This window comes from Heliangelus exortis, chromosome 1, assembly GCF_036169615.1.
Source record: "Heliangelus exortis chromosome 1, bHelExo1.hap1, whole genome shotgun sequence".
Taxonomy (NCBI): Eukaryota; Metazoa; Chordata; class Aves; order Apodiformes; family Trochilidae; genus Heliangelus; species Heliangelus exortis.
Genome location: NC_092422.1, coordinates 49,203,348 through 49,227,801, shown reverse-complemented (window position 1 = coordinate 49,227,801; position 24,454 = coordinate 49,203,348). Strand labels below are relative to the sequence as shown.

The window sequence follows — 24,454 nt, the reverse complement described above, 5'->3', positions numbered from 1 at the left end:
CCACCTTCACACTAAAGAATTTTGTCCTAATGTTTAATCTAAATCTACTCCTCTCCAGATTAAAACTACTTCCCCCCATCCTGTTGCCACATGCCCTTCTAAAACATCTCTACACAGCTTTCCTCTACTGGGAGGTACTGGGAGGCTTCTATGAGGTCTCCCTTGAGCCTTCTCTTGTCTAGGCTTGTCAACTCCAACTCTCTCAGCCTGTCTTCATAATAGAGGTGTTCCAGCCCTCTGATCATCTTCATTCAAGCCATTTGGAGGTTTAAGAATTATAAGACAGTTGAAACATTTGGGGTTTAACATTTTCCTCTCCTGCTCTCCTTCATTTTTTATTTTTAACAACATTTATTGTATAAATTATTTTTTCACATTTTTTATACTTTTAAAACATTACTGTAACTATTTGTAGAAGACTGTAAAACAAAATAGAGGAAAAACTAAATGAAATGTAGTAGAGACTAGCAGTCAGCTTCCTCTGTTAGCTTTGGAGACTCCAGAGCATAATTTAATCTGCAAATGTTCTTCACCCAAAATTTCAAGTCTGATTTTAATGAAAATATGAAATGGACATTTCTAGTTGATGATTGTGCCCTTCCTTTAAATGCCAAGCACTGCATACAGTGAAATGCAAAAAGCAGTAAAGAAGTTGTATTGAACTAAGGGATTTCTTTAACCTTATGCTTATGGCCAGGAAACATCCTGAGAGCTCCCAAAAGAACTTCAGTTTTGAGGATCTGTGAGGAAGTTTCTGACAGTAATTTTCTGTGCTTTCCTGTTGGTTATCTTGAAAAGCGTCTGTGCACTATTTTTACAAAAAAATGCATTATAGGTAAGATACACAGATGGTTATTTTTCCTACAAAACTACGTCTTACTCATGATGGATAGGTTGCCAGGAGCATTTTAACATCTTTTGATTCTGTCTTCCTGTACCCTGTGTGATAGCAGGTAACTCCCTTGAAGCTTGCTTTAAGATCTCCAGGACAAAAGGCCACAGAATGCATTGAGGTGTCTCTGCACCGGATTTCAAACTAGCTGTTAAAATAGACACCACATATTTTTTTTTTTTAAAAAAAAAAAGTCAGTATAAACAAAAAACTAACACTCAGATTGGATTTTTTTTTCCAGGCTGTCTTTTGCATAGTAGTGTACAAAATTAAATTGTTATTTCAAGCAAACAATGAATTGACTGGCAACCTAATACTAATATAATCAGATAAAGTCAACAGGAAAATAATAGATACAGACTGAAGAAATTAGATGTATAACTGCCTCTCATAGTTCCCTCTTCTACTAAGAAATAGGCAGGTACAAACATGGTGTGGCCAGATTTTAAAACAATACAGTATTCTTATAGGAAAAATCACAAACACAGCAAAAGGCTTCCAGTTTTGGTCGTGGAATTTACAAGGAGTTTTTCATCTAATACGGTTTGGTTTTCAGCCCAGTGGAAGAAGAGATTCAGTCACTGATGTTCACATCCTTATTGGTGAGAATTAGCTCAGACTTGTTCAAACACAATTCCCTGTTCCATCAACACTGAATACCACAGAGAAGTGGTATCTTCTAAAAGAAGATGGTGCTTGAATAGAGAAGCTTTTTCTTATATGTTTCCCTGGCTCCTAGACCTGAGCTTGTTTGAGTACATGAAGTTTAGGTACCACAAACCAAATGTAGTCATTCATTGTGTTTCCCAGATGTTTTGATCCACGTGCACTCATTTGGTTTGGGTCATGTCTGAAAAACAAGGTTCATAACAGCTTCCACAGTGTGTCATAGCATCATAGTGAGTGACAGTACTGTTGAGCCAGCAGACTGTTGAGAAGAATTCAGTTTATAATTTTTCACCTTCTTGGACTGCTGAAGGCTACTTTTGTGAAATTTAGATACATATCTTTGGTGGCTCAGGCTTCCCTCTACCAACTGGATGCACAAAACCTCCAATTGAAAGGGAACAGCTAGATCAGTGTTTTCTGCAGTGGAGAAAACCGCTGATGCTTTGGCATAACAATTTGGCATGCAGAGCACTTAGTCAGGAAATGAGAATTAAGTGTACCAACCCCGCCTGGCTTTGTCACATTGCCAGACATTGCCTTATACACACTCACTTTTGGATCCATGGATAATGCCAACATATGGCCATGAATAAAAGAATTATGGGATGAAAAGTACAAAAGGCAAGTGTCGATGCAATTCTGTTGCTTGGCAATACTGAAAATCACGTAAGCAGGGGTAAAGTGGGAAGTCTGTATGTGCTTCCTGAATAAATCTAGGAATTTCTCCACCACTGCATTCATGAAAAATTAATAAACGTTCTGAAATCGAAGATGAGAAGTCAAACTTGCACAGTACCAGGACAGACCTGAACATCAAAACATCTCGTGCTGTTTTAGAAGCAAAATAATTTTCAAGAATAGAGAAGTTGTTCACAGGCTAGATTGTGCTGAAGTGTTGAAGAAAGGCAAAATCTTGTATGCCAGCTGCCAAAGTACAGTAAATCATTGTGAAGGACAAGCATGCATTTCTTGTATTAAAATCCTCTATACACTTGGGTTCTGCTGTTGGTCACTAAATGGAGACAGATGTGTACAGGTGAGGTCAACTAAATCCTCCTAACCTTATTCAGAGCTCTACTTTTCCACTGTTTTGTCTGGTACATTTAGTTTTTGCTCATGAAATTATTTCTTCTTGAAGGCTTTGAAGAAAAAAATACCAACAACCCAAACAAAAAAACAACCAAACAAAACCCAAACAAACAGGGAGACGAGGAAAGAAGAAGAAGGAAGAGCAACAATGACAGCCTTATATATATGGACTGAACAAAAGTGACATTTTCTCTACAGTAAAGATTACAGGAAAAACTTGTGGAAAAAAACCACCCATAAGAAACAGACACTGGAGGCTAGGGAGAAGTTTAAAATTTTACAGATGGCCCGAACTGTTATTTGCCTGACAATGAGATGTTTCATTTTGTATTGCTATATTCATAGTATTTTTCTTTTGTTTGAGATACATTTTGAAATGCAAGACTTATGCAGACAAAGAAGCCAACTATCACTGTTCTCTGAATGACTGTGAATTGAATTGAGATCAAAATAGTTAATTTCAGACCCCAAAAAGGTGAAAAGTCTCATGGGAATTTTACTCTCTTAATGTATTGTTGATGACTTTATTGACTATAAAACTTAAAGAGATATACATTCATGTTCCAGTTAGTATTCCTGATGAATTTTAGGTAAATCAGGTATTTCTTTGGCTAATGTTTTCTGTAGAAACCTGAACACAGAAGACCCTGTTAGTTTTTTTGTGCTTCTGGCTCACATAAGAAATTAAGATTAATTTCTTTTATCAAATCATGATTGGAAAACAATGCTTCCAAAGGCTGCCTTCAAAAACAGGATGAAACCCATCTGTGAAAAGTCAGCATGTTGCAACATGACATAGATCATGTTGCATTGCTTTACCTTCAGACTTCTTTATCTCTTTCCTATTTATCTGATTCTTCTGAATTTTCTTTTAGTCTCCTGTGCTAAAACAGCAAAAATATAAGCTGCTGTAGATTAATTACAGAGGTCTAAATCTAGCATGGTCAGCAAGCTTCTAGGTGAACTTCATTGAAATTATTTTTATCACGACTTGGCTTTGTATCGTGACATGCATTTGGATACATGCTTTCTTCTAGGAATCCCTCTGAAAAACTTATGAATTTTCTCTTTACATAGCTTCTATGGGTGCCATACCAACATCTTTTTTTTGATGGAAAATACAATTGATAAGAAAACTGGAGAGGATTGTGCATAAAATGTGCTTTTTGGCAATCCTAAAAAAAAACCAAAACAAAGTTGATTTGAATAATTATTTTTCTCATGTGTCATAACAGTGTTTAATGACACTGTTAAACTAAAGTTCTTTCATTTTGATTCTTAACATATAGGTAGAAATTTTCTGTAAAGCTGCACTAAAAGGTATTTTTTGTAAATACCTTAAATATCTGTGGAGCTGTGCCACAGGCATTTAAAAAAAAAAAAAAGCACAAACTGTACAAAAGCACTGTAATCAGTGTTCCAAAAGATCTTTGCTCATGAAATGGCCACAAATCCAGAAAGCCAGGACTACTGCAGATTTTGAGCTGTAAAGTAGTAAATTGTGAGAAATAATGAAGTTGGTACATCCACTTGTGGAATACTGAGAATCACTGAGTATCTTAGTGAGCAATATGACTCAGATCATCTCAGGTTATTAGGGTCAGTACAAAGCTGTCTTTGTACTGACTATCTTCATAACCTAAGAACTGGAGAGGCCAGGCTGGATTATATCTGAAAATTCTAATACATAGGACAGAGACCACAAATTTTGCAGACCTCCTACCTCTACTTTCCTTTTGTTGGAGTGGCTATTTCATTTTAGGCCTTTTCTCCTGAGCTCCTCTTCTGGGGCACCTGATTTTCCAGTGTACACAAAGTGTACAATAGATAAGTGCACCTGCAGTAAGTCTGTGACATCTGAAAGACATCTAGTTTACTTTTCCATGAAACTCCAGCAAATTAACTAGATCAGTTTATGTCCCTTTTCCTGAGAAAGGAGAAAAAAAATCCTGGAGAGCTGGATAACATCAAATAAAAAAATACTTCCCACAAAACACTCCAGGGTAGGCACCGATCTCTCTTGCTTCTGTGCCACAGATATCTCTGAGCCCTGAAACCCTCCTGGCTGGATAATCCCTGGGTTTCCTGCCTGAGGAACATTGAGGAACAGGAAGAGAAAAAAAGAATGTGGCCCATTCATGGAATGGTATTATCCAGTTCTTGGAAAGATACATTAATTTGATTAAAACTCAAAGACTGAATGACTTAAAAAACTCTTAAACCAGTAGACACAGAAACATTCAAAAAAGCTATGTTTGTTCAACTAGGCTGTTCCTAAACAAACAAAAATAAACTAAGGTTTAAAGTTAAGTGAAAACCATACTCCTTTTTAGACCTCCTTTCTCTCCATGAGGGATTTAACAAGCCAAATATCTTCCACCAATAAAGTTAAAATATTCAGGTCACGTCACTCTTTATCTGTCACACCTTGCAAATCACATTTTCCAGCATTAAAGTAGTATTCGTTTTGGCTTTTAATTACCTGACTTATCAGCATGTCATATCCTCCCCTCCCACTCCCCCCACTTCCCTGTAATAATTATATTCTGAATCAGTGTGACATTCAATATTGACCTTTATTTATGGCTCTCACAAATTCTCAAATGTTTATTTATAAACCATGAAAAGCAGAGTTTGTAAGAATATTGATTCAGCGTATTAGAAAAGCAGTGGCCTGGCATTCAGTGAGTGGAAGTAAACACTGGCAATTACTAGAGACTGCTTTTCACTACTGATCTTGAGTTTAACCTTATAATTGTATTACTGAATTTGTTTCACTTTGTCCATATAACATCAGGTTCCTAATAAGAAGCCTGATATTAACATAATTTAATAATATTCCGGGAAGAATGGGTTTAATTGGTTTAAAAAGAAGGAGACATATAGCCAATGCCATGCAGTGCAAAAAATATTATAGCAGCCTGTTTTATTTTGCAATAATTTATAATTAATATTTCAGTGTATTAATGAAATAAGTTCTTAGTGGCTGGGTCACAAATCTTTGATGTTTCTGTCACTAACAAAATCACTAACAAAATCACTAACTGCTCCTAATGATGCCCCTGAGCTAAGGTTCACTTTACTACTGGTATAAAAACTGCTTTTGTTGCCTGTAGCATGAATTTGCAAGTGTGAAAGGCAAAGTCAAACTTAGAACTATTTGTCCTGTCCTTATCCTAGTATATTGTGAAGAAAGAAAGTGGCCAAATTCAGAAAATAAACAAACCTTATGAGAACCAGTTTCAGAAAAAAGTGAAAGTAGGGAAAAAAAAAAAAAAAAAGAAAAAAAAGTTGAACCAGGGGTATTAACTGCTATTTACTGTTCCTAGTGAGCCAAATTTGATGCAAGAGCCAATGAAGATGTAACTGCCTAACTGGGATTAAATCAGAGCTCTGAGCAGCAGTGGGGAAATGACAGCTGGCTAATGACTGTGCTTTTGGATTGGACTCAGAAGTCAAACTTCATTATTTGTTTAGGGTTTTTTCTATTAAACCTATATGTTCTCAATGTGAATTTAACCATGTTAAAACATGAAATCAGCACAAGTAAGGCTTGAATAGTTATGCTCATTAAACATTAAAAAAAAAACCAAACTTTTTTTTGTTCCTTTTTAATACAGCTTTTAATGCAAAGTTTATGGAAAGAAAATGTTTCCAGGAAAAATTTTCTTTGGGTAGAATTCCATCTTGATGGTATAACACCCTGCTAGGAAAACAGTGCTGATTGTACAGTATTTTTGGCAAATTTTCATTCAGTTAGGAATTTAGACTATGTTTTAAAACACCCTTAGTTTCAGTCTTAATTTCTTCTTAGTAAGCAGTTCTATTTTCTACATGCTGTGTTTGGTCTAGGACCAAAAAAATTTCTTCAGTACAAGATTCATAACCATTTTAATTCAGTTACAAATACATCTGGGAAAAATGTTTCAGGAATTATAAGATCCTGAAAAGTTATGAAGACCCTCCTTTTAAAAAAAAATTAATTACTTTATCCTCCCCATTTTAGTTCTGCTTACATTTTCTACCACTCAGTGACAGTTCAAAGAGACTATTATGATAAGTGAGAATGGTTTGATTTTAGAGTCAGAGAGAATAACTTACCATTATTTTCTTGTGAAGTAACCAGATCTTAAACACTGTAAAAGATGAAAATGAAACATATCCAAGCATATTTTCTTCCACGTTACCAGAAATCACCACTGGCAGTAACTTCAGAAATATTTTCAATATTTTCTCTGGTTTAACATGAAATGCCAATTCACAGATGGCCAGGAGGGTTTGTTTGGGGATTTTTGTTTGTTTGCTTGGTTGGTTTTTTCCTTCAGCAAAAAGTTCAGAAAGAAAATGTGCTTAAAAAACCTGACATTTAAATATGCTAAATTTTTATTTGAGAAGAAAAAAGCACTTTTTTTTTCTCTCCCCCAAATGATAACAAAGTAGAGAAACCTATTGTACAGGTCTATAGGAGCTTTCAAATTAGTAGAAAAACAGGTGGTAGAAAATTTTACCTGTTATTTCTGAGCCTGTAGTTCAGAATGTCAGTAAAGTATCTACTAGCTATAGCTTTAGAAAATATACTGGATGAGAAGCACTGCTCCTGCACTGACCTTTATACTACTGGTCATTGAGGTAAAAACTACTAAACAGATCTTTGCTGTGTCCAAAATGGCAGTTTTTATATAATTTAACATTTTATATTGAAACTCTGCATTGGACATTAGGAAATAGTTCTTCACGGAGAGCGTGGTTCGTTACTGGAAGAGGCTGCCCAGTGAAGTGGTCACAACACCCAAGGTGTCAGAGTTCAAGGAGCACCTGGATGATGCTCTTAGTCATATTGACTGACTTTTAGGTAGTTTTGTGAGAAGCAGATAGTTGGATTCAATAATCTTTATGGGCTGCTTCCAACTTGAGATATTCTAGAATTCTACGATTCTTCTATATTCATGAATAAATAGCTTTTTTTCTTCTAAGCTTAAGAAATATTGTAATTATATGTTGCTCTATGCATGCTTAGCTTTACAAGCTAATATTGAATTTAGTGAGCTGAAGTCTACTCAAGCAATTGGAAATGAAGTGCATGGGGTGGAGATGTAACCATTAGCAGATATGGGCTGACAAATTTTTAATGCATTAGTTTGAGAAATAAAATTTTTCAAAATCTGTACAAATTAAAAAGTGCAACTGGATTTTGAGATTATGAAAACATTCTCCAATTAAAACTGAACAAATTCAGATAGATGGAGACAACTATGCTAACATTTGAACTGTAATACTAGAAAAATTACTAAAAAAAATGCATGTCCTAACTACCCTCTGTCCCCATTTGTCTAAGTGGGACATATCTAAATTATAATCTCACTGACATAAGCAAATAGCAAAATACCATTACAAGAGGAAAATATTTGTGACATATGTTGCTGATTTGGAGTGCTTGAGTGTGTTTGGAAAAAGAGGGGAGTATAGATCTTTTGAAAGGAATCTGCTGACTGCATAATTTTCAGTTGGTACCAACATCAAACCCCCCCTGAAGGGAAATCTTCAGAAAGGATGTATCCCTAATATTAGAGAGGGAACAAATCCTTCTGAGTGTGTGACCCACAAACTCCTTTACTGAAACAGGACAGAAGAGGATGTGACAGTAAATTAAAGGCCTAAGGGAGAAGTTACCAACTTTCTCATTAATAAAACTCTTTCTCATGGTGTTTAAGGTCTGGGCTTAAGTTTTTTTTCTATGTGAGTGGCCCTTGACAGTGGCAGTTCAGTGAGATAATGGGTCCATAAATAGAAAGCAAAAAATCTTTTTATTTTGTGAAGTTGCAGCTAAGAGACTCTCCCCTGTTCCCAGCCAAAGAAGACAATGAGAAAAGACTTCTGTAAAAGAACTGCAACTGTTCTTCTTTTCCTTTTCTCTTTTTATCATTTTTCCTGACTTACCCAGATGTGGCATTCATATCACAGGATCTCTCAATACTGGAGAACAATGAAAATGAAATTCATGCTGAATCTGGATGACGTCCAAAACAGCAACAAAAAAATATTCACCTGCCTCTTTTTTGTACATGAAGGTATGTGCTACCTTTAAGGAATGGTTGCAGTCTTTTAAAATGCTGTTTAAAGAAAAGGATTTGTCAAATTCTACAGTACACAGAGCAGCATAAAAATCCACAATTATGATATGATCAGAAACCTTGGATCTCAGTATAATACTCGCAGCCTTTTCACAGAATTTTCATTAATCTTGAACATTTGGTGTCAGTTGGGGTTTTTTGCATCTGCCTTACCAGGCTGCATATGACACAGTCCCTAAAACCATTACTCAGTTACCATTCACTGTAGGCATGAATACAGCCACCGAGGTTTTAATACCCACATAAGTCTTGCAATCAAAGCATATTCTACTTTTTAGTAAAAATGTTCATATCATTAATTTCTTAATAGGATCAGAAGATAATCTGAGTTGGAAGAGTGCTCAGGATATCTCTGGTCCAAGCCTTCTCAAAGCAGGGTCAGATCTGAAGTCATACTAACATGAACTGGTCATCTCAAAGGGTTTTGTACAGCCAGGATCTCCATGGATGGAGCCTGAATCTCTGGGACAGTGATTCACCGACTGAGCATCCTCAGGGTGAAGTTTCTCCACTGGCCCTTATTTCAACCCACAGTGCCCCATTATGAAGAACTTTGCTGCACCTTGGCATGACCTCCCTACAGGCATCAGGAGCTGCTGACAAATATCCCTGAAGTTACCTTCTCCAGGCTGAATAAGCCCCAGTTCCACAGCCTCTCCTCCCAGGGCAAATCCTCTAGTCCTTGCCATGCTGGTGGCCTCCCATGAACTTGCTCGAGTTTGTCAAATCTTTCTTGGATAGGAAGGACCCAAAAGTGAACACAGTGTTCTAGACGTAGACTATTAGAGTATCACTATTAATGTATACATAAAGCAAAGAAACTGTACTGTATCTTGCACCAACCACCAAGCACTTCGAAAGATTTTAAAGTGTTGCTTTCATGTTAAAGGAAAAAGCCAGAAACCATTACTGACCTATTATTATCATTACCTTACAGTACAGAAAGGGTGACCTAATGATTATAGAGCCACTAGTTCTTGTTACAGAATCACAGGAACATTTAGAAATCTTGTCATAAGCCCTGTTTTTGAATGGGATTATATGTCAGAAACCTAGCAGGTGAGATGAAAACATTTCCTGAGTATGTGAGAGTGGAGACATCTGCACAGTCTCTACAGTTAGGTATATACTACAGGGAAAGTGACATCTCATCAGACAATTCATACCTTAATCTGTTCAGGATTCAAAAATTACACATCTGTAACATGAATTGCAAAGCTTACTCCCTACAGTTTGGTCTGGTTGATGCAGACCTAATGCTTACTGACAAGAGTAACATCAGAACTCAGCACTTTCACTTAAAATCTGACCCAGAGGGACAGCACTGCTCTTCAGAGGAAATCTGGGACTTCAAATACATGCATTCTGCACACCTGGAAGATAAACAGCCGTATTTGTCTCCAGCTAGATTAGGTGAGCCAGGCTTTCATGGTGATGCCCTGCCAAAGTTCAGAAACTGGCAAGAATTTCCAGAGCCATCGAAAAAAAAAAGGAAGACAACCCTGTAGCTCAAGAAAGCACTTGGGAGCAAGAGACCTCAGTTCTAGCTGGGTAACTGGGTTCATCAATTTCATTCACCAACTTTAAAGTACAAAACAATCCTTTCCTCCCCTGCAGTCACCGAGGCATAAAATCAGGCTCTCACTTTTTGATTAAATCTCCAGCTTTATGGATTTGGAATTTGTAACTGCAAAATATCACATAGAAGATGAAAAAAAGTTTAGAAGCCTCATCTTGTTAAGTTGTGGAATAAGGCTACTGTCCAACATATCAGGTCCCCATCACCCTCTGGCTGTGATTTAAATGAAGCAAGAGAGACAGTCCTTTTGATGAATAGGAACAGCTTATGCTTTTAAGTGCAGGAAAGTATTGCAAAGGGGGAAGTATCAAAATAATGTGTGCACTTAATGTCTGAAAATCAGTATCTGCACATTTCATAGTGGATCTCACTAGAGAATTTCAGAATTCAGAATATTGTTAAGGTCCAACTCCAGTACAGACCATGACTAGAGTAAATATCCAGACATCAGAACAAGTACCTATTTGCAACAGCAACTCAGAAAAAATATACTTGAGTTTCAAACACTGTGCAAAAGAAAGACATTCAGGCATATTTCTGGAACCCAGATGGGTTATTTTTGTATGTGGTTTTTTTCTTAAATAGCTTTAATTATGTGAAGCCCTCAAGGATTATATTCATCCTAAATATTTGCATAGATAGAGAATTAAAACTAAAATAAATGTGAGTCAAACCATCTTTTGGGAAAGCTCAAGCTCCAGAGGTGTCACTATTTGTCTATTTTCTCATAAAAAGCATAACTAGACATTTCTAACAAAATCCATCACCCAGCATGCATGATGCATGACTGATGTGAGGGCTATATTGCCCTAATGAATAGCAGCAAAAATTTAAATTCTGTTCATAATCATCATCATTTATATATGTAGTTCATTTTGAATGACAATCACTACCATGCTGTAACACTGATGTATATTGGTATTTCATTGTGTCCTAAGTCCTGAGAGATGTTTTCAAATCAGTGTTGCCTTAACATCCCCAGAAAGAATAAAAACAACTGTTAACCCTATTTATAAACTTGGGATGGGTGTATCAGTAGACAGAAAAAACAACTAACCGAACAACCCCCTCTGTATCAAAAAAAAAAAAAAAAAAAAAAAAAGCACAATATCAGATCTCAAATTGCCTAGGAAGTTCAAAACAAATTCAAGCTTAAAACCCCCTGATTTTGTATTACCTTGGATACTCTGTTTGCAACCTCTCTGCCTACTGTCAGCCCCTGAACAAAGGTCCGTGCAGCAATGAACGCTCTCGTCACTTGAACCTTCAGCTTCCTGGGGACATCTCCAAACGGCTTCAGCTGGTCGGTGTACTTGCTTACACACTCCAAGTACTCCTCAGTAAAATGGTACTGGGGGTTTATGAGCTGGAACATCCTCTCCAGCAGCCGAGCCCAGAAATCATTTAGCATTTCTTCCAAGTTCACGTTGCCTCCTGTGTAATAGCGCTTCAGCTCCGTGAAGAGGTCCTGGAACACCTCGGAGTTCTGCATGTACAGCATGCCGTATGTCCGGACAAACATGTCATTTAGGGATCTTTCTGCATTCTCTAGAAGTTCTCGGAAAAACTCTGCAGGGAGAAAAAGCAGATGTTTATGGATACGTTAGTAGGGCACAAGGGTTTCGTTCCTATGTTACCCCGAGTAAAGTTTGTCCTAATATGTTGTTACGACAGTGCTTTATTTGTGAAATTCATCTACTTGGACAGGAAATAGCTTTATTTAGAGGTAAAGAAAAATATCTTTGAATATAGTCTGAATTCACCAGAAAGGTGCAAAGATGCAAAACCGTTAACACTGAACATGAAAAGCACATTTAAAAGAACTTGTTAGACTATGTCCACTTCTTCATGTACCATTTGAAGATGGCAATCCCCATCCCTCTCAACATCCTCCATAGCCAGTATATTAAATCTTCTAACCTAGAAGAAATTTATATCATGATTTAACTGAAAACTTAAAAACTTTAGACTAACTTCTGTTAGCTAGATAACAGAAATTTCGACTTTGTTGCAGTTCTTACAGTGTAGAACAGCACAGAAATTATCTGAAAGCCTATTTGTAAATATTATTGTAGGGAAATTGAAAGAAACCAGAGTGGAAATGGTCAGAATCTCTCTTAAAAGTATTACGTGGCTGTGTAATACTAAGAAAATGTTAGTGTTTTCATTAAATTGCTGCTCTGCTGAAGAACACAACTAGAACCCTCCACCAGTCATGTCAGAGCCAGCCTAGTAATTCCAGATTGTGTTATTGCTGGTTTTGGAACAGCAGACCACACATTTTTTTTAAAAGCATTTCAGCCTTTTCTGCTTTTGTGCCTTTTACTTACTCAGGCCCAAATCACAAACCTATTTCTAAATTCTGACTGGTGGAATTTATTCTTGATAGACACCAAGCCCATGGCGTACAGTGGAAACACACAAACATCTCTTCTGCTAAGATCCTTTAACTGCCATATGATTCTTAGGTTTCCCCAAGAAATTCCTTCAGCATGTACAGTAGTTCTTTAAAAACATCTCACAAAAGCAGGCATATCTCTTCCAGGTTTTTAGAAGATTTCACCTTCCTACAGAGTTTGCCTGTCAACCTTCTTAAACCTCCCTTAGAAAAGAGTTCAGTGACTGCTGTGGCCTGCAAATGGGGCACTGCAGACAATAAGGCAGAGATGGCAACACCTTTGGCAAGCCAATGTGTGTTTGCTGTCATTAAACGACTTGCACGGATGCAGGAGTCATGGCACAGCCAGCTCTAGGACACCAGATTCTAAATATGCAGTTATTGCCCATAGACACATCTGCGTGTGCTGACTGCAGTGACTCATGAAAATGCAGAACCACTGCAGTGCTAAAGACAGGATAGCAATTAAGACTGTGTAAGAAAAATTCTACAGTAAATTTGAGGATTTGCAGCTCTGAGCAGCTGAAAGCAGAATCCACTGAACACTATCAACTAGCCTGCAAGGACTCTTCGTCATCCTCTTCTTTTTGGCTGAAATTGTGCAGAGCTGCAATCAGCTGCAGTCTTTGATCTCCTAGATAGACTGCAAAGAGGTCATACAGGAAAATGTATACAGAGAATATTGAAAATATACTCACTACATCAAAGCATTTATTAAAGGGCAAATACATTCTAATAAATATATCAATGTCCAAACTGTCGTTAAAACCACAGCTCTTCAAATGGAATAAGTTCCATCTGGAAAAGAATATGCTTTTGCCAAATAATTTATGTAGGAGAAAGAAAAAAAAAATCCCACAAAGCTCACAACCAAAAATAAATCCTTGTTATTCCTTGTTGCCTAATAGAAGAACTTAAGGTCCACAACAGTCTTCTCTGTTCTTTTTCCTCATTATCCATGATTCTGATAAAGCCACTTCAGAGAAAAGCAAAAAAAAAGCTCTTTTTCACCCCTAACCCTGACCTAGTGATATCCTTGATGTCTGAATAATCCTGATTGCTATTCTGTACATTCAGCATTTCTTCTTCTAAGAAACATTGCATACTGCATGTAGTGCTGAACACATCTAGTTCTCTAGCCACACAATCTGGAAGGCAAAAAAAATGACAGAGAAGTTGAGGCTAAAAGTAAAAAAATGCTGAAAGGTTGAAGCCAGGATTTCAGATCAGTGCAACTGAACAGCTGGGAAAGACAACCATGAAAAAAGAGATTTCAGGCTCCTTGACTTCTCTGTGCTGGGGTGGCATCTGTAAGCAATTCAACACTGGATCCTCCCTTCCCTAGCTACACTGGAAATCCCACTATTTGTCTTAAAAGATCATGTCACTGCATAAGTCAGTAACAGCAAAGTGCACCCATGTTTGCTGACAGCATCTTTTGTCTGAGATTCTTATCCTATTATTTCTTTGTGCATGGCAATCTCACAGTCAGTTTTCTTGAAAATAACCAAACTTTTAAGGGAGTGGTAGATCTTTGTTCTTGATGCTTGTACAGCATCTGATAGGACGTGGTCCATGCTGGTTGCAACCTTTGTTCATACTGTGGTACCACAAGCTTAAATTTCATGCTTGTCCGTACATGTGGACCACACTATACATGTGCGTTCTCTAGGAAATCGGGGTCCTCTAAAAAATAGTACATTTATTTTTCAGTCTTCTCATAGGTTGCCAGGTTTTGAGAGCTACTCCTTAGAGAAAGTTATACCATTAAAAAGTTAGACCATTAGTCTTTTGTATACTTTGATACAAAAGACAATTAGTTTAAGAGTTATCTGCATTAGTGACCCTATGCAGGATAATACGGCAGCAAAAACTGCAAAATTGGGTACCCGTGTAGTTCCAGAGAGAAAAAGATCTCCTCTGTTTTACTAATTAGAAAAATTCTCAATCAACTTCTCATGTCGAGCCAAATTATCACTTTTTTTTTTTTTTTTTTGGTCTGCAGACCTTCCATACATCAAGAAGGCAGCCTGCTTTGTGATGGTTACAGACATAAACTGTGGCCTGGCAAAAATGGGCACTTGTCCAGTTATATTATGAGAAACCAGCTTTCACAAAGACTGAATTTTTCCATTGTCTTCACAGTACTTAGAGGACTTTATGTTACTTTATGTTCATTGCTACGATGATATTTCATCAACTTGCAGGTAGCTTTTGAAAAACAATGTAATATTTCAGCTCGTGGCAAACGAACGAAGATGAGAGAGATATTACTCATGTTGCTTAATGTGCTTCTGGAAGGGGCTCAAATACGAGGGTGGGAGAGGAGAATCTATATAAAACTGAGCTGTGTAGCGTTTTAAAATATATATCTTCTGATTTTTTTTTTTTTTTTTTTTGCTGTCAAAATAGGGTGCCATGAGCAGTGTTAATTCTGGAAATATTTTTTCCTAATTTTAAGTGGTGATTCATTTAGATGACAGAAAATGTCTTCAGGACATATTTGCCTGAAGATCCCCGGCATTCATTTTTTTCATTTACTTCCCTGAATATCTCAGGAAGCCTGCTCAGTTCTGTTTATGAAGTAGCTGGAAAGGATAAGGTGCAAGGCACACTGACCTACTGAAAAGGAGAGGACATTGCTATTTCAAAACATTATATGCCCTGTATAGACTTCAATGGTCGGTTTCCAGCCAATTTTACAGTAATGTTAAGGTAGCATTAGTTTTTAAACATTATTTGTAAATTTAGAATGCAAGATTAATAATACCAGTCTCTGCAAATGAAATCTGAAATATTTTTAATATTTTTAAAAATATTTTGTCAGTTTAGACATAGTTACAAAGTGAAAGGACACAAGGTACTGCTAGAGTCTTTTGCTGACTGGTAGGTACTCTCAGGTTACAAACAGGGGCTTTTTAGCTCTCACACTACACTGTCAACTGAAAGCTGACTTTCTCACTCTATTTTAACATAGGTAATCAAGTGTCATAATGCAATTCAACCTGGGAGCTAGCCTAATTCCAAAGTGATGACTAGTTGTCACCATATGTCGGTGGATCAGGACTGGGGATAATATTGCAGCATGACATGATGTAATAACTGCCTTCAACAAAATTTAATCACAACCATCTAGAGGCAATTATTAGATAAACAAAGCTGCATTATGTTGGAGCTGATGTTCTATGATCATTCCCAGCCTGATAAATTATCTTTTAGTTTATATTCCGCTTGTAATTTAAGAAAAACCAACATCTGACTGCAGAATAAGAGAGAAACATTTTGTTGTCCTGTTCCCAAACCACAAAAAATCTTTAAGACCAAAAAGACCAAAAGAAAATCTCATTTAATACCATGTAGTCTGCTCTGCTTTCATTTTTAGCAGAACTTGAGATCTGAGTGCTGTACTATGGTGCATCTACTTTACTGGGCATGCAATCTCACTGCTACCTGAGAAAAAAAAAAACAACACAGATGCACAGGAACTCTGAAGAGGTTCTGGACAGGGATATATTCCAGGTTTACATCAGTCTTTATGAAAAACACTGCTCAGGGTGGCAAACTGACCTCAGGACAAATAACACTACCCAAAACACAAAGGGAGCTCCTCATTATAGCCCTGTTCTCCTGCCTTGTGGATATTGGCTTTCAAAGAGCTCTGAGGATTTAGACACACCTGTTATCTACCACTTACTGTGGAGATCTGTATGCATCTACATCTTATGTGGACTATAGGTGCCTAACTGACTACCTTCTGGACAGAAAGGCTCTTTGGGGATTCTTTAGTTACAGATATATACACTCATGACATACATCAATAGCAGCTTCTTTTTTTTTTTTTTTTTTTTTTTTTGTCTCTATCCTGCTTCTGTCTGTCTTTGTTTATGAATCTATTAATGGTAAAAAATCTTTTTGCACATTCTTCATCTTTTTGCAGGATTATTACAAAATTTTTTTTCACTTCTTCTTTTTTAAAAGATATTTCACAATGGTATCAATTAGTGAAAGCTGTGATTTATCTAAAGGAAATTCAAGTGAAATTAACCTGTGTAGTTTCTATGCTTTTTCAGTTCCTTTTTCATTCATTTTTCTTTTTCATTTTTTAGATTTCCAGAGACTTTCTTCTAGCAATATCTAACCTTACAGAACAAAAAGAACTCAGTTTAGCTTCCTGATTGAGAAAAATTTGCTGTAAGGAGAATATTTACACCAGATTATTTCTTTACCCCTGTTTTTAACTTTACATTTGTAATTATATTCAAGAGTGAACAAATAATACGCATAAAGATATCAGTGCATTGGTAATAATTTTTAGTGAAGCTGAATAACTAATTTTAAAATTCCTTTATAGCTTTGCCCTTTAGAAACACTCAACAGTCAAACTGGGAAAAAAATTTCAGCCTCCATTAGGAAAACAAAAGCTGCAGTGTGATGAGATCTTTTGAAATTTGCCCTACTTTTAAAACTCATTTTTAATATATTGCATTTAAAGCTAAGAAATACAGGTCAGATGGCTAAATGTGTCCTGTAATTACTAATTTCAGAAGAGGTGATTTAAATGCTCAACCATGTCTTGAGTAAAATCATCTATAGGTAAAATGATTTAGCTGTTAATGGATATCTAGAGCTTTCAAGAACGTCCTATACCTGTAAATTTCATGGCATTATGAAATTTCTGGATGCTACTAAATTTTTCCGAAGCTAGTAGAGTCTCAAACATTGTGAGTAAAAATGAGAGTCTCTCCCAGTCTTCAATCTCTCTATTTCTATATGACTGCAAGACTTGATAACAGTAGATAATTCATTGTGATCTTCTTCCCTGCCTCCTGTCCAGATTCTGTGAATTCTTCCCCCTTATGGGTCAGACCCTTGCAAGGAAGAAAGGAGACCCAGGGGAAGGGGAGAGCACTGAAGCTCCATTCTCACCCCGTCTCACTGTGAAGAGAATGCAAAGAGCACTCTTCTAAGTGCTCTAAAATGAGGGACATGAGGATGGGGAGGAAACACAAGCACATCTGTCATGGGCTGGGCTGGACAGGTTAGATCAGATGCAGACAAAGAAAAAAGAACCTGGGCTGACATTTACATATCAAATGCCATTACCAGGATGTGACCTTAATCCAATAAGGAATTTAAGACATTATTTAACACTAATGTACAAAGATTACAGTAAAAATGAACATTACTCTAGAATTAAAGGGTCTGTTATCTACTCGAAGCTGATTACATGCATTGATAAAGGTCTAAAAGACATCATTCTTCAACACTGATATTGATGAGAACATTATCAGCAACTTCAGGCAATGCAGGTGCAACCTTTAAATGCTAAACTTACAGTTTCTTCTTCACAACAGATAATTTATTAACATTTGAGTACATCTACAAGGCTGACTCGTTCCTGCCATTGATTCCACACGGACCTTGCACATCACTTTCACCTGAGAACTATTAAATTAGATATTAAGACATTTTTAATAAAATCTTTAGTCTTTCTGGAATCTCAATTCATTTTCTGTGGCATGTGGTACTTTACATTTATGTTGCATTGTTGATTATAAGTATAAAACCTGGAATTCCCAAGGTCTCCTCAAAGAATTCATTGAACTTACAGTAATTACCAAGATAGAAAATGCTAGGCATAAAAACAAAACAATAAGATAGTTTTACACATAATTTATATACACTAGTAACTGTCCCTGAAGGTTCTACTTTCATTATCAAGTGGAAAATGCCAAAGTGAAGTAGCCATAAAATGTAAGCAAAATATTACAAGGCATCAGAAGGCAACATTCTAGAATATTTATGAATGGGCATTTAAACTCTTACAGCCACAGTACTGTCATGAATATCCATGATCAAAGAAAGACATGTAGAATTCCATGGATATCTGTGATTTTCAGAATGATTAATTTTACGTCATATGTTCATAAAAATGCATAGCACCTCATGAAAAATTCATGAGTCACCACAGTTGGCTCTGAAAAACATTTAAAGCTTTCATGAAAATGATATTAACAATATATAAACTATGGGACACAGTGCAACAATTTTTTTAAAATATAGACACTGCTCTGTTTTTCCCTGTGCACCACTAGAGGCTATTAAACATCCAGTTCAATAGTTAAGGAGATTTACCATCTAAAATTTTGTATGAAAATTCTTTGCATTGCCTATGATCAACAACAATCTTTTAAACTTACTAAAAGTTTGTTGCCTTTTAACACAGGGAAGTGTAAGGTGGACCAGAAGACACAGAGGAAAATTAACAACAAATTACCTTGCTACAAGGCACATAAAACTGACTTAAGGCAGAAAAATTTGTATCTTCTCTATGAAGAAGAAAAAAAAAAAAAAAGAAGAAGAAAAGAATATGTAGACCATTTTTTTCAGCTCCCAAATCAAAGGTATTATTTATTCCTATCCTAAAGGTATTATTATTTCCTATCATCAGATGAAGTCCTGTGATGTTCTGAGGGCAGGAGTCATTACTCTGGAAGGATGATCTGGCTGTCCAGAGGAAAACAATGAAATGATCTTTTTAAAAAAAATGTGGTGACTAACCACAACCTGACAGCAGTGACATTTTGGAACTGGCCTTCAGAGGAAAAAAATCTCAACCTGGATTTAGACACATACGAGATTGAGAAGGGCTTCTTCACCTCTTTTAGAATAGTGTCTTTTTTTTGTTTCTTTCTCTCAGTTTAAACAAAATAGACTGCTGTAAGAATTGTCATTGAAGAGTTTGAAAATGTTTTTTGGGCCCTATTATGAATCAAGAAGGAAGTATTTTCTGAAGAATCTACAGGACTGCATCCCTTTGGTGAACTACTTGCTAGGAAGTGCAATTCCTGAATCCTAGTGTGGAGAGATGAATGTCAAACAAATTTGAGTTGGTGCCTCAAGATATGTTTAAAATTAGAACTGCAGCTACTTGCAAGTGCAGAGAGCTAATCATAGAATGTGCTGGGTTGGAAGGGACCTTTAAAGGCCACCAAGTCCAACCCCCCTGCAACGAGTAGGGATATCTTTAACTAGATAAACACCATCCAGTCTGACATTGAACATCTCCAGGGATGGGGCCTCCACCACCTCTCTGGACAACCTGTTCCCGTGTCTCACCACTGTCATAGTAAAGAACTTCTTCTTAATATCCAATCTAAATCTAAACTGCCCTAGTTTAAAACTATTACCCCTTGTGCAATCACTACATCTTCTTGTAAACAGTTTCTCCCCAGCTTTCATGTCAGCCACCATCAGATACTGAAAGGCTGATAAGGTACAGCTGTGTCTTCTCCTCTACAGGCTGAACAACCCCAACTCTCTCAGCCTGTCTTCATAAGAGAGGTGCTCCAACCCTCTGATCACTTTTGTGGCTCTCTTCTTGACCCACTCCATGTCCTTCTTGCATTGGGGGAGCCTTTGCAAACATCACCACACCCCCCACTCTCATCCCCCTGAATAAATTGTCCAAAGGGATTGCTGGAGATGATGACAGCGATAAGGGTCTGGATATGGCCCAGGGCCTGCCTGCCATAGAGATAAGAATTGGAAAGCAAAGTGGGGGGAGGTCTGCTCCAGTTGTTCAATCTGATACGTCTCAACCACACTTACTTAGCTAAACAGGTCTATAAAATGAGGAGCTGCATTGGTGGGCTTTGGGAGTGCCTTTGACATCAACCCTCCACCATTGGCTGTCCCAGCACTGGATCCAGGACCAGTGATTTTCTGTTATCTCTCTTAACTTTTCTTCTTCTATTCTCTTGCTTTCCCTTTCTCTTTCCATTTTCTAAAGTCATTAAGTAACCATTTTCTCCTGGGTTACACAGCTTTAATATCCATGTATTGTAGCTTTTGTGATCCAAATAATCAGCATTTGTGACTGTGCAGCCTGAACATATATAGTGGTTGAAGTATCAGCTTTTGTGCTGATACCTTCTCTAGTTCTAATTAAATCTTGTGTTTATGTGCAAACCTTGACTGTCATTTCACTTAATCTGATTTAGGGCTATCAGAGGGTCTGAGAGGCCTGTCATTGCTTGGTTACCCTCAAAGGGAAACCTTTCCTTCAAAGGGAAACCCAGGCCTGGGAGGAATGTTCTTCTTTGACTCTTCTCTGGGTTGGGTCATGGGATGTGACACAAGTGCATGTTGCTGACTCATGTTGAGCTTTTCTTCCACTAGTATCCCCATGTTCTTATCAATAAAGCTGCTCCTTTCATCACCCAACCTGTATTGATGTTGGGAACTGCCTTGACCCACTGGCATTTGGCCTTATTGAACTTTATGAGGTTTGCACGGGCTCACTTCTTCAGCTTCTCCAGGTCCCTCTGGATGACATCCTGTCCCTCTGGCACATCTCTCTGTTTTGAACAGCTTGTAGCCATTGAAGGCCAAACTGGGTCATAGGAGTCATCCTAACCAATCTCAGTCATAGTTTTCCAGCACCATGGAAACTTCCAAATCCTGTTTGTTGCCCTGTGTAAGAGGCACTTCAGATGGGCTTCCAGCCTTAGACATATATAAACAGTTTATTTAATGTAAGTACTGTAAATCCATAGCAGTTTTCCTTTCCATCTCATTTTACCTTTTGCTCTCTCTGAAACAAGCTCATATTACTATTTATAAAGAAATAGGTATATTACATGAAAAAAACCTCTAAGATGTGAGACCTCAGACACATACTCCTGCAATGAGAAGAATTCTATTTGAGCTAACCATCAGAAGCCTGATGTAAGAACAGTTTGAAGTTTGTCTTCATATTGGAATTATTATATGCATAAAATCAATTTTGTATGTAAGTCTGCAGTTTAAGAGGTAATGAACTCATATTGATGGTTTTCCCAGACACCTCTGAATACAGCTAATAACTTCTGTTATAACTCCACCAATGAAAAAGATAAAGCTAGATCTGAGATAATACACTTATTTTTGAGCCTATCCAATTTCCCATCAACCACAGTCAAAGGAACTCCATACACCATTAAGACCAGGCAGTATTAAATCCAAGCTGTTTTCCCAGTTTTATTCTTGCCTATTAGGACACTGTGCACAGTACTAGTGGTTACTGGAATAACATACAGAGTATGATTTAATTTCTTGCTTGTAAACTGAGCTACAAAGTCAAGCTTTACTAAAGTGGTGAATTTTTTCTTTTGAGACATTAAACTAAGTTAATCTGAATATCAAGAAGTAAACTTTAATGTACTTTGTTAGAGGGATGAAATATTTCTTATAATGTAATGGTAGAAAGATTAAGGAGCAGCAATGGTCCTCCAGATCAGATTTGGGCAATCAGTGACTTAAACCAAGGCCATGCAAAAACTCAAAGATAAGGATAAGGTTAAGGATTAAGGTTAAAGATAATACAGTGACTTCAAAAAAGCTACAATGTAGGAAAAGATCTATTACTTTTGAAGAAAACAGTCTTTCAGATCCTGGATCTGCATTCATGTGGTGGTAGAAAGACCTTGGGTCCCCTATGAAGCTTTGTGAAGTCAATAAACTTTTCTACCTAGATGTTTCAAAGATCAGGGATTAAAAAACAAAGATTTTGTTTAAATAGCTTTAAAGTCAACACAAATCTTCATCTGCAGACACCAGTCCACTGGCTCAGGATGCTGCAGGATTGATTTTTATCTGACCTGCCTTCTCAACATAAACCTTTTTTCCCCCCTAAGAGTGTGTCTACTGGGAAAGTTTTCCAGTCAGAAGGAAACTTACATAAAATGTATGGTACAATGAACCAAAAAACTATCTTTGCAAGATTGCTACATATCAGGGTTGCAATAAATTTCAAATATTATGATCTGCTTTTTCTTTGATTGAACTGCACAAAAGTGGCTTTAAAACTCTTTTGACAAATTTATTTTGGGAATTGTTCCCATTTATTAGCTGTTGTATTGCTATGATGTTTCCATCTAAATGGATATGTCATGTGGCAATACCAAAGTTCTGTGCTTCGGTGCTGGGCTGCTGATTAGTTTCTGAATCTATTGCACATATTGACAAGAATATTTCAATGAATCTACAAGCTGTTGACTCTCTAAGCAAACAAACTAGAGCCTTAACTCCTTCCTATGATCCTGCTGGGAAATGAAGAGGTGTGGATCAGTGGGATCTAGGAGATCTAAAACCTATTTCTAGATTTTGTATGGGTTTTTTGCTTGTCTGTTTGGTGTTTTTTGTTGTTGTTTTTTGCACAGGGATCACTGGATTTCCAGACCTTCTGCCATTTACTGCTTTTTTTCCATCCTCTCCACAATACTGACTCAGTTGTGTGACCTCCCTACAATACATTTTTCATCCCTGCCTCTCAGATGGATGTAGTGCCTCACATTACATGGTTTCCATCTGACAGCCTGATGGGAGGAATGGAGGCACAGGCCGTGTTTTTCTCCTTGGTGTCCAAGGCTTCTCCACCCATGGTGTGAAGATCATGGGTCACTTTTGGTGGCAAAGTCTTTCCATTCAGTGCCCAGACACTATTCCGTTCTAGACACTATTTCCTTGTGTAATATCCTGATATTTCTCCAGCTTTTTTGGCCATAGCATTAATATTGTGTCATGTTGAAGCTGAAACTCCTACCAACTGTTTTGATGTAGATCTTGCCAGCTGAGAGGAACAGCCCTCTGAGATGGGGTCTGAGATGGGGTTTGAGGAACAAGATGAAAGAGGCTGAGAGGAACAGCCCTCTGAGATGGGGTCTGAGATGGGGTTTGAGGAACAAGATGAAAAGCTGATCAGTCCTACTGAGCAGCAGATGGTGAAGGGTCCAGGGTGATCCACACTGGCTAGAGGCCTTATGTTTGTTTTTCTGCACAATATTAATACAGAAAATTTAAACTATAGGAGGATAAACAAGCACAAATGAGGCAGTACAGGTGAAGCAGGAAAGCAAAAGATAGAGAGGACAAAAATAACAAGAACAAAAGCAAGAAAGTGATAAGAGTTAAACTTCAGTTTTCCAGAGAAGACTTCAGTTTCCTCCAGTCTATCAATTCTGCTAAAGGCATCTCCTGTGATGAGCAGAACAAGGGTCCTGAAAACTGTGTTTGTTGCCAACTGCAGAAAGACCATCAGGCCAGGATAGATGCTACTTCATTTCAACTACCCAACAGAGGAACCTTGGCATGAAGCCTTGCTCCAGCTCTGCCTTTATGTTCTCCATGGGGAGAGTAAGGCTTTAGATCATAAGATTGGCTTGGGACTTAAAATAGGTGCTCTCCTTCACACTCTGCAGGAGCCTGTCTCTTTATATCAACCTCACTGGATCAGTGTCAGTATTTTCATTTATTACACACATGAGTATCCATACTATTGTTTGATAAGGTGATTTTAGGGTTTTCACCACTGCATTATCTGAAAGAGTAAAGTTTTTAGCAGTCTGGGGAGACCAGAAAGTAAAACAGATACTTATTGTAAAGAGTTTATTGTAAACTTGTTGACACAATAGCTTCTTTATGTTTTTCAAATCTATATATACTTGGTCATTTCGAAGAAACATTCAGACATATGACACAATAATGGGCAGATACCTCAGTATAGCTAAAAAAAAAAAAAGGGCACAAGGTAGAACTCATCTTCTTTTTATTGGGACAAGACATTTTCTGGAATGAGAACCTAAATAATTGTGAGAAGACTTTCAAATTCACATTAAACCATCAATAATTTCTGAAAGATGGAAATATTAGGTAAG

At 37.2% G+C, this 24,454-nt stretch overlaps 1 protein-coding gene across 1 annotated transcript in view; it reads right to left on the bottom strand.

Moving 5' to 3' along the window:
* Nucleotides 1-24,454, bottom strand: part of GPC6 (glypican 6) — a 760,336-nt gene that overhangs the window by 333,499 nt on the left and 402,383 nt on the right. Inside the window, exon 3 of the mRNA XM_071741790.1 lies at nucleotides 11,538-11,929. Within this exon, the coding sequence (XP_071597891.1) occupies nucleotides 11,538-11,929 (392 nt within the window). The remainder of the gene's footprint in view (nucleotides 1-11,537; nucleotides 11,930-24,454) is intronic.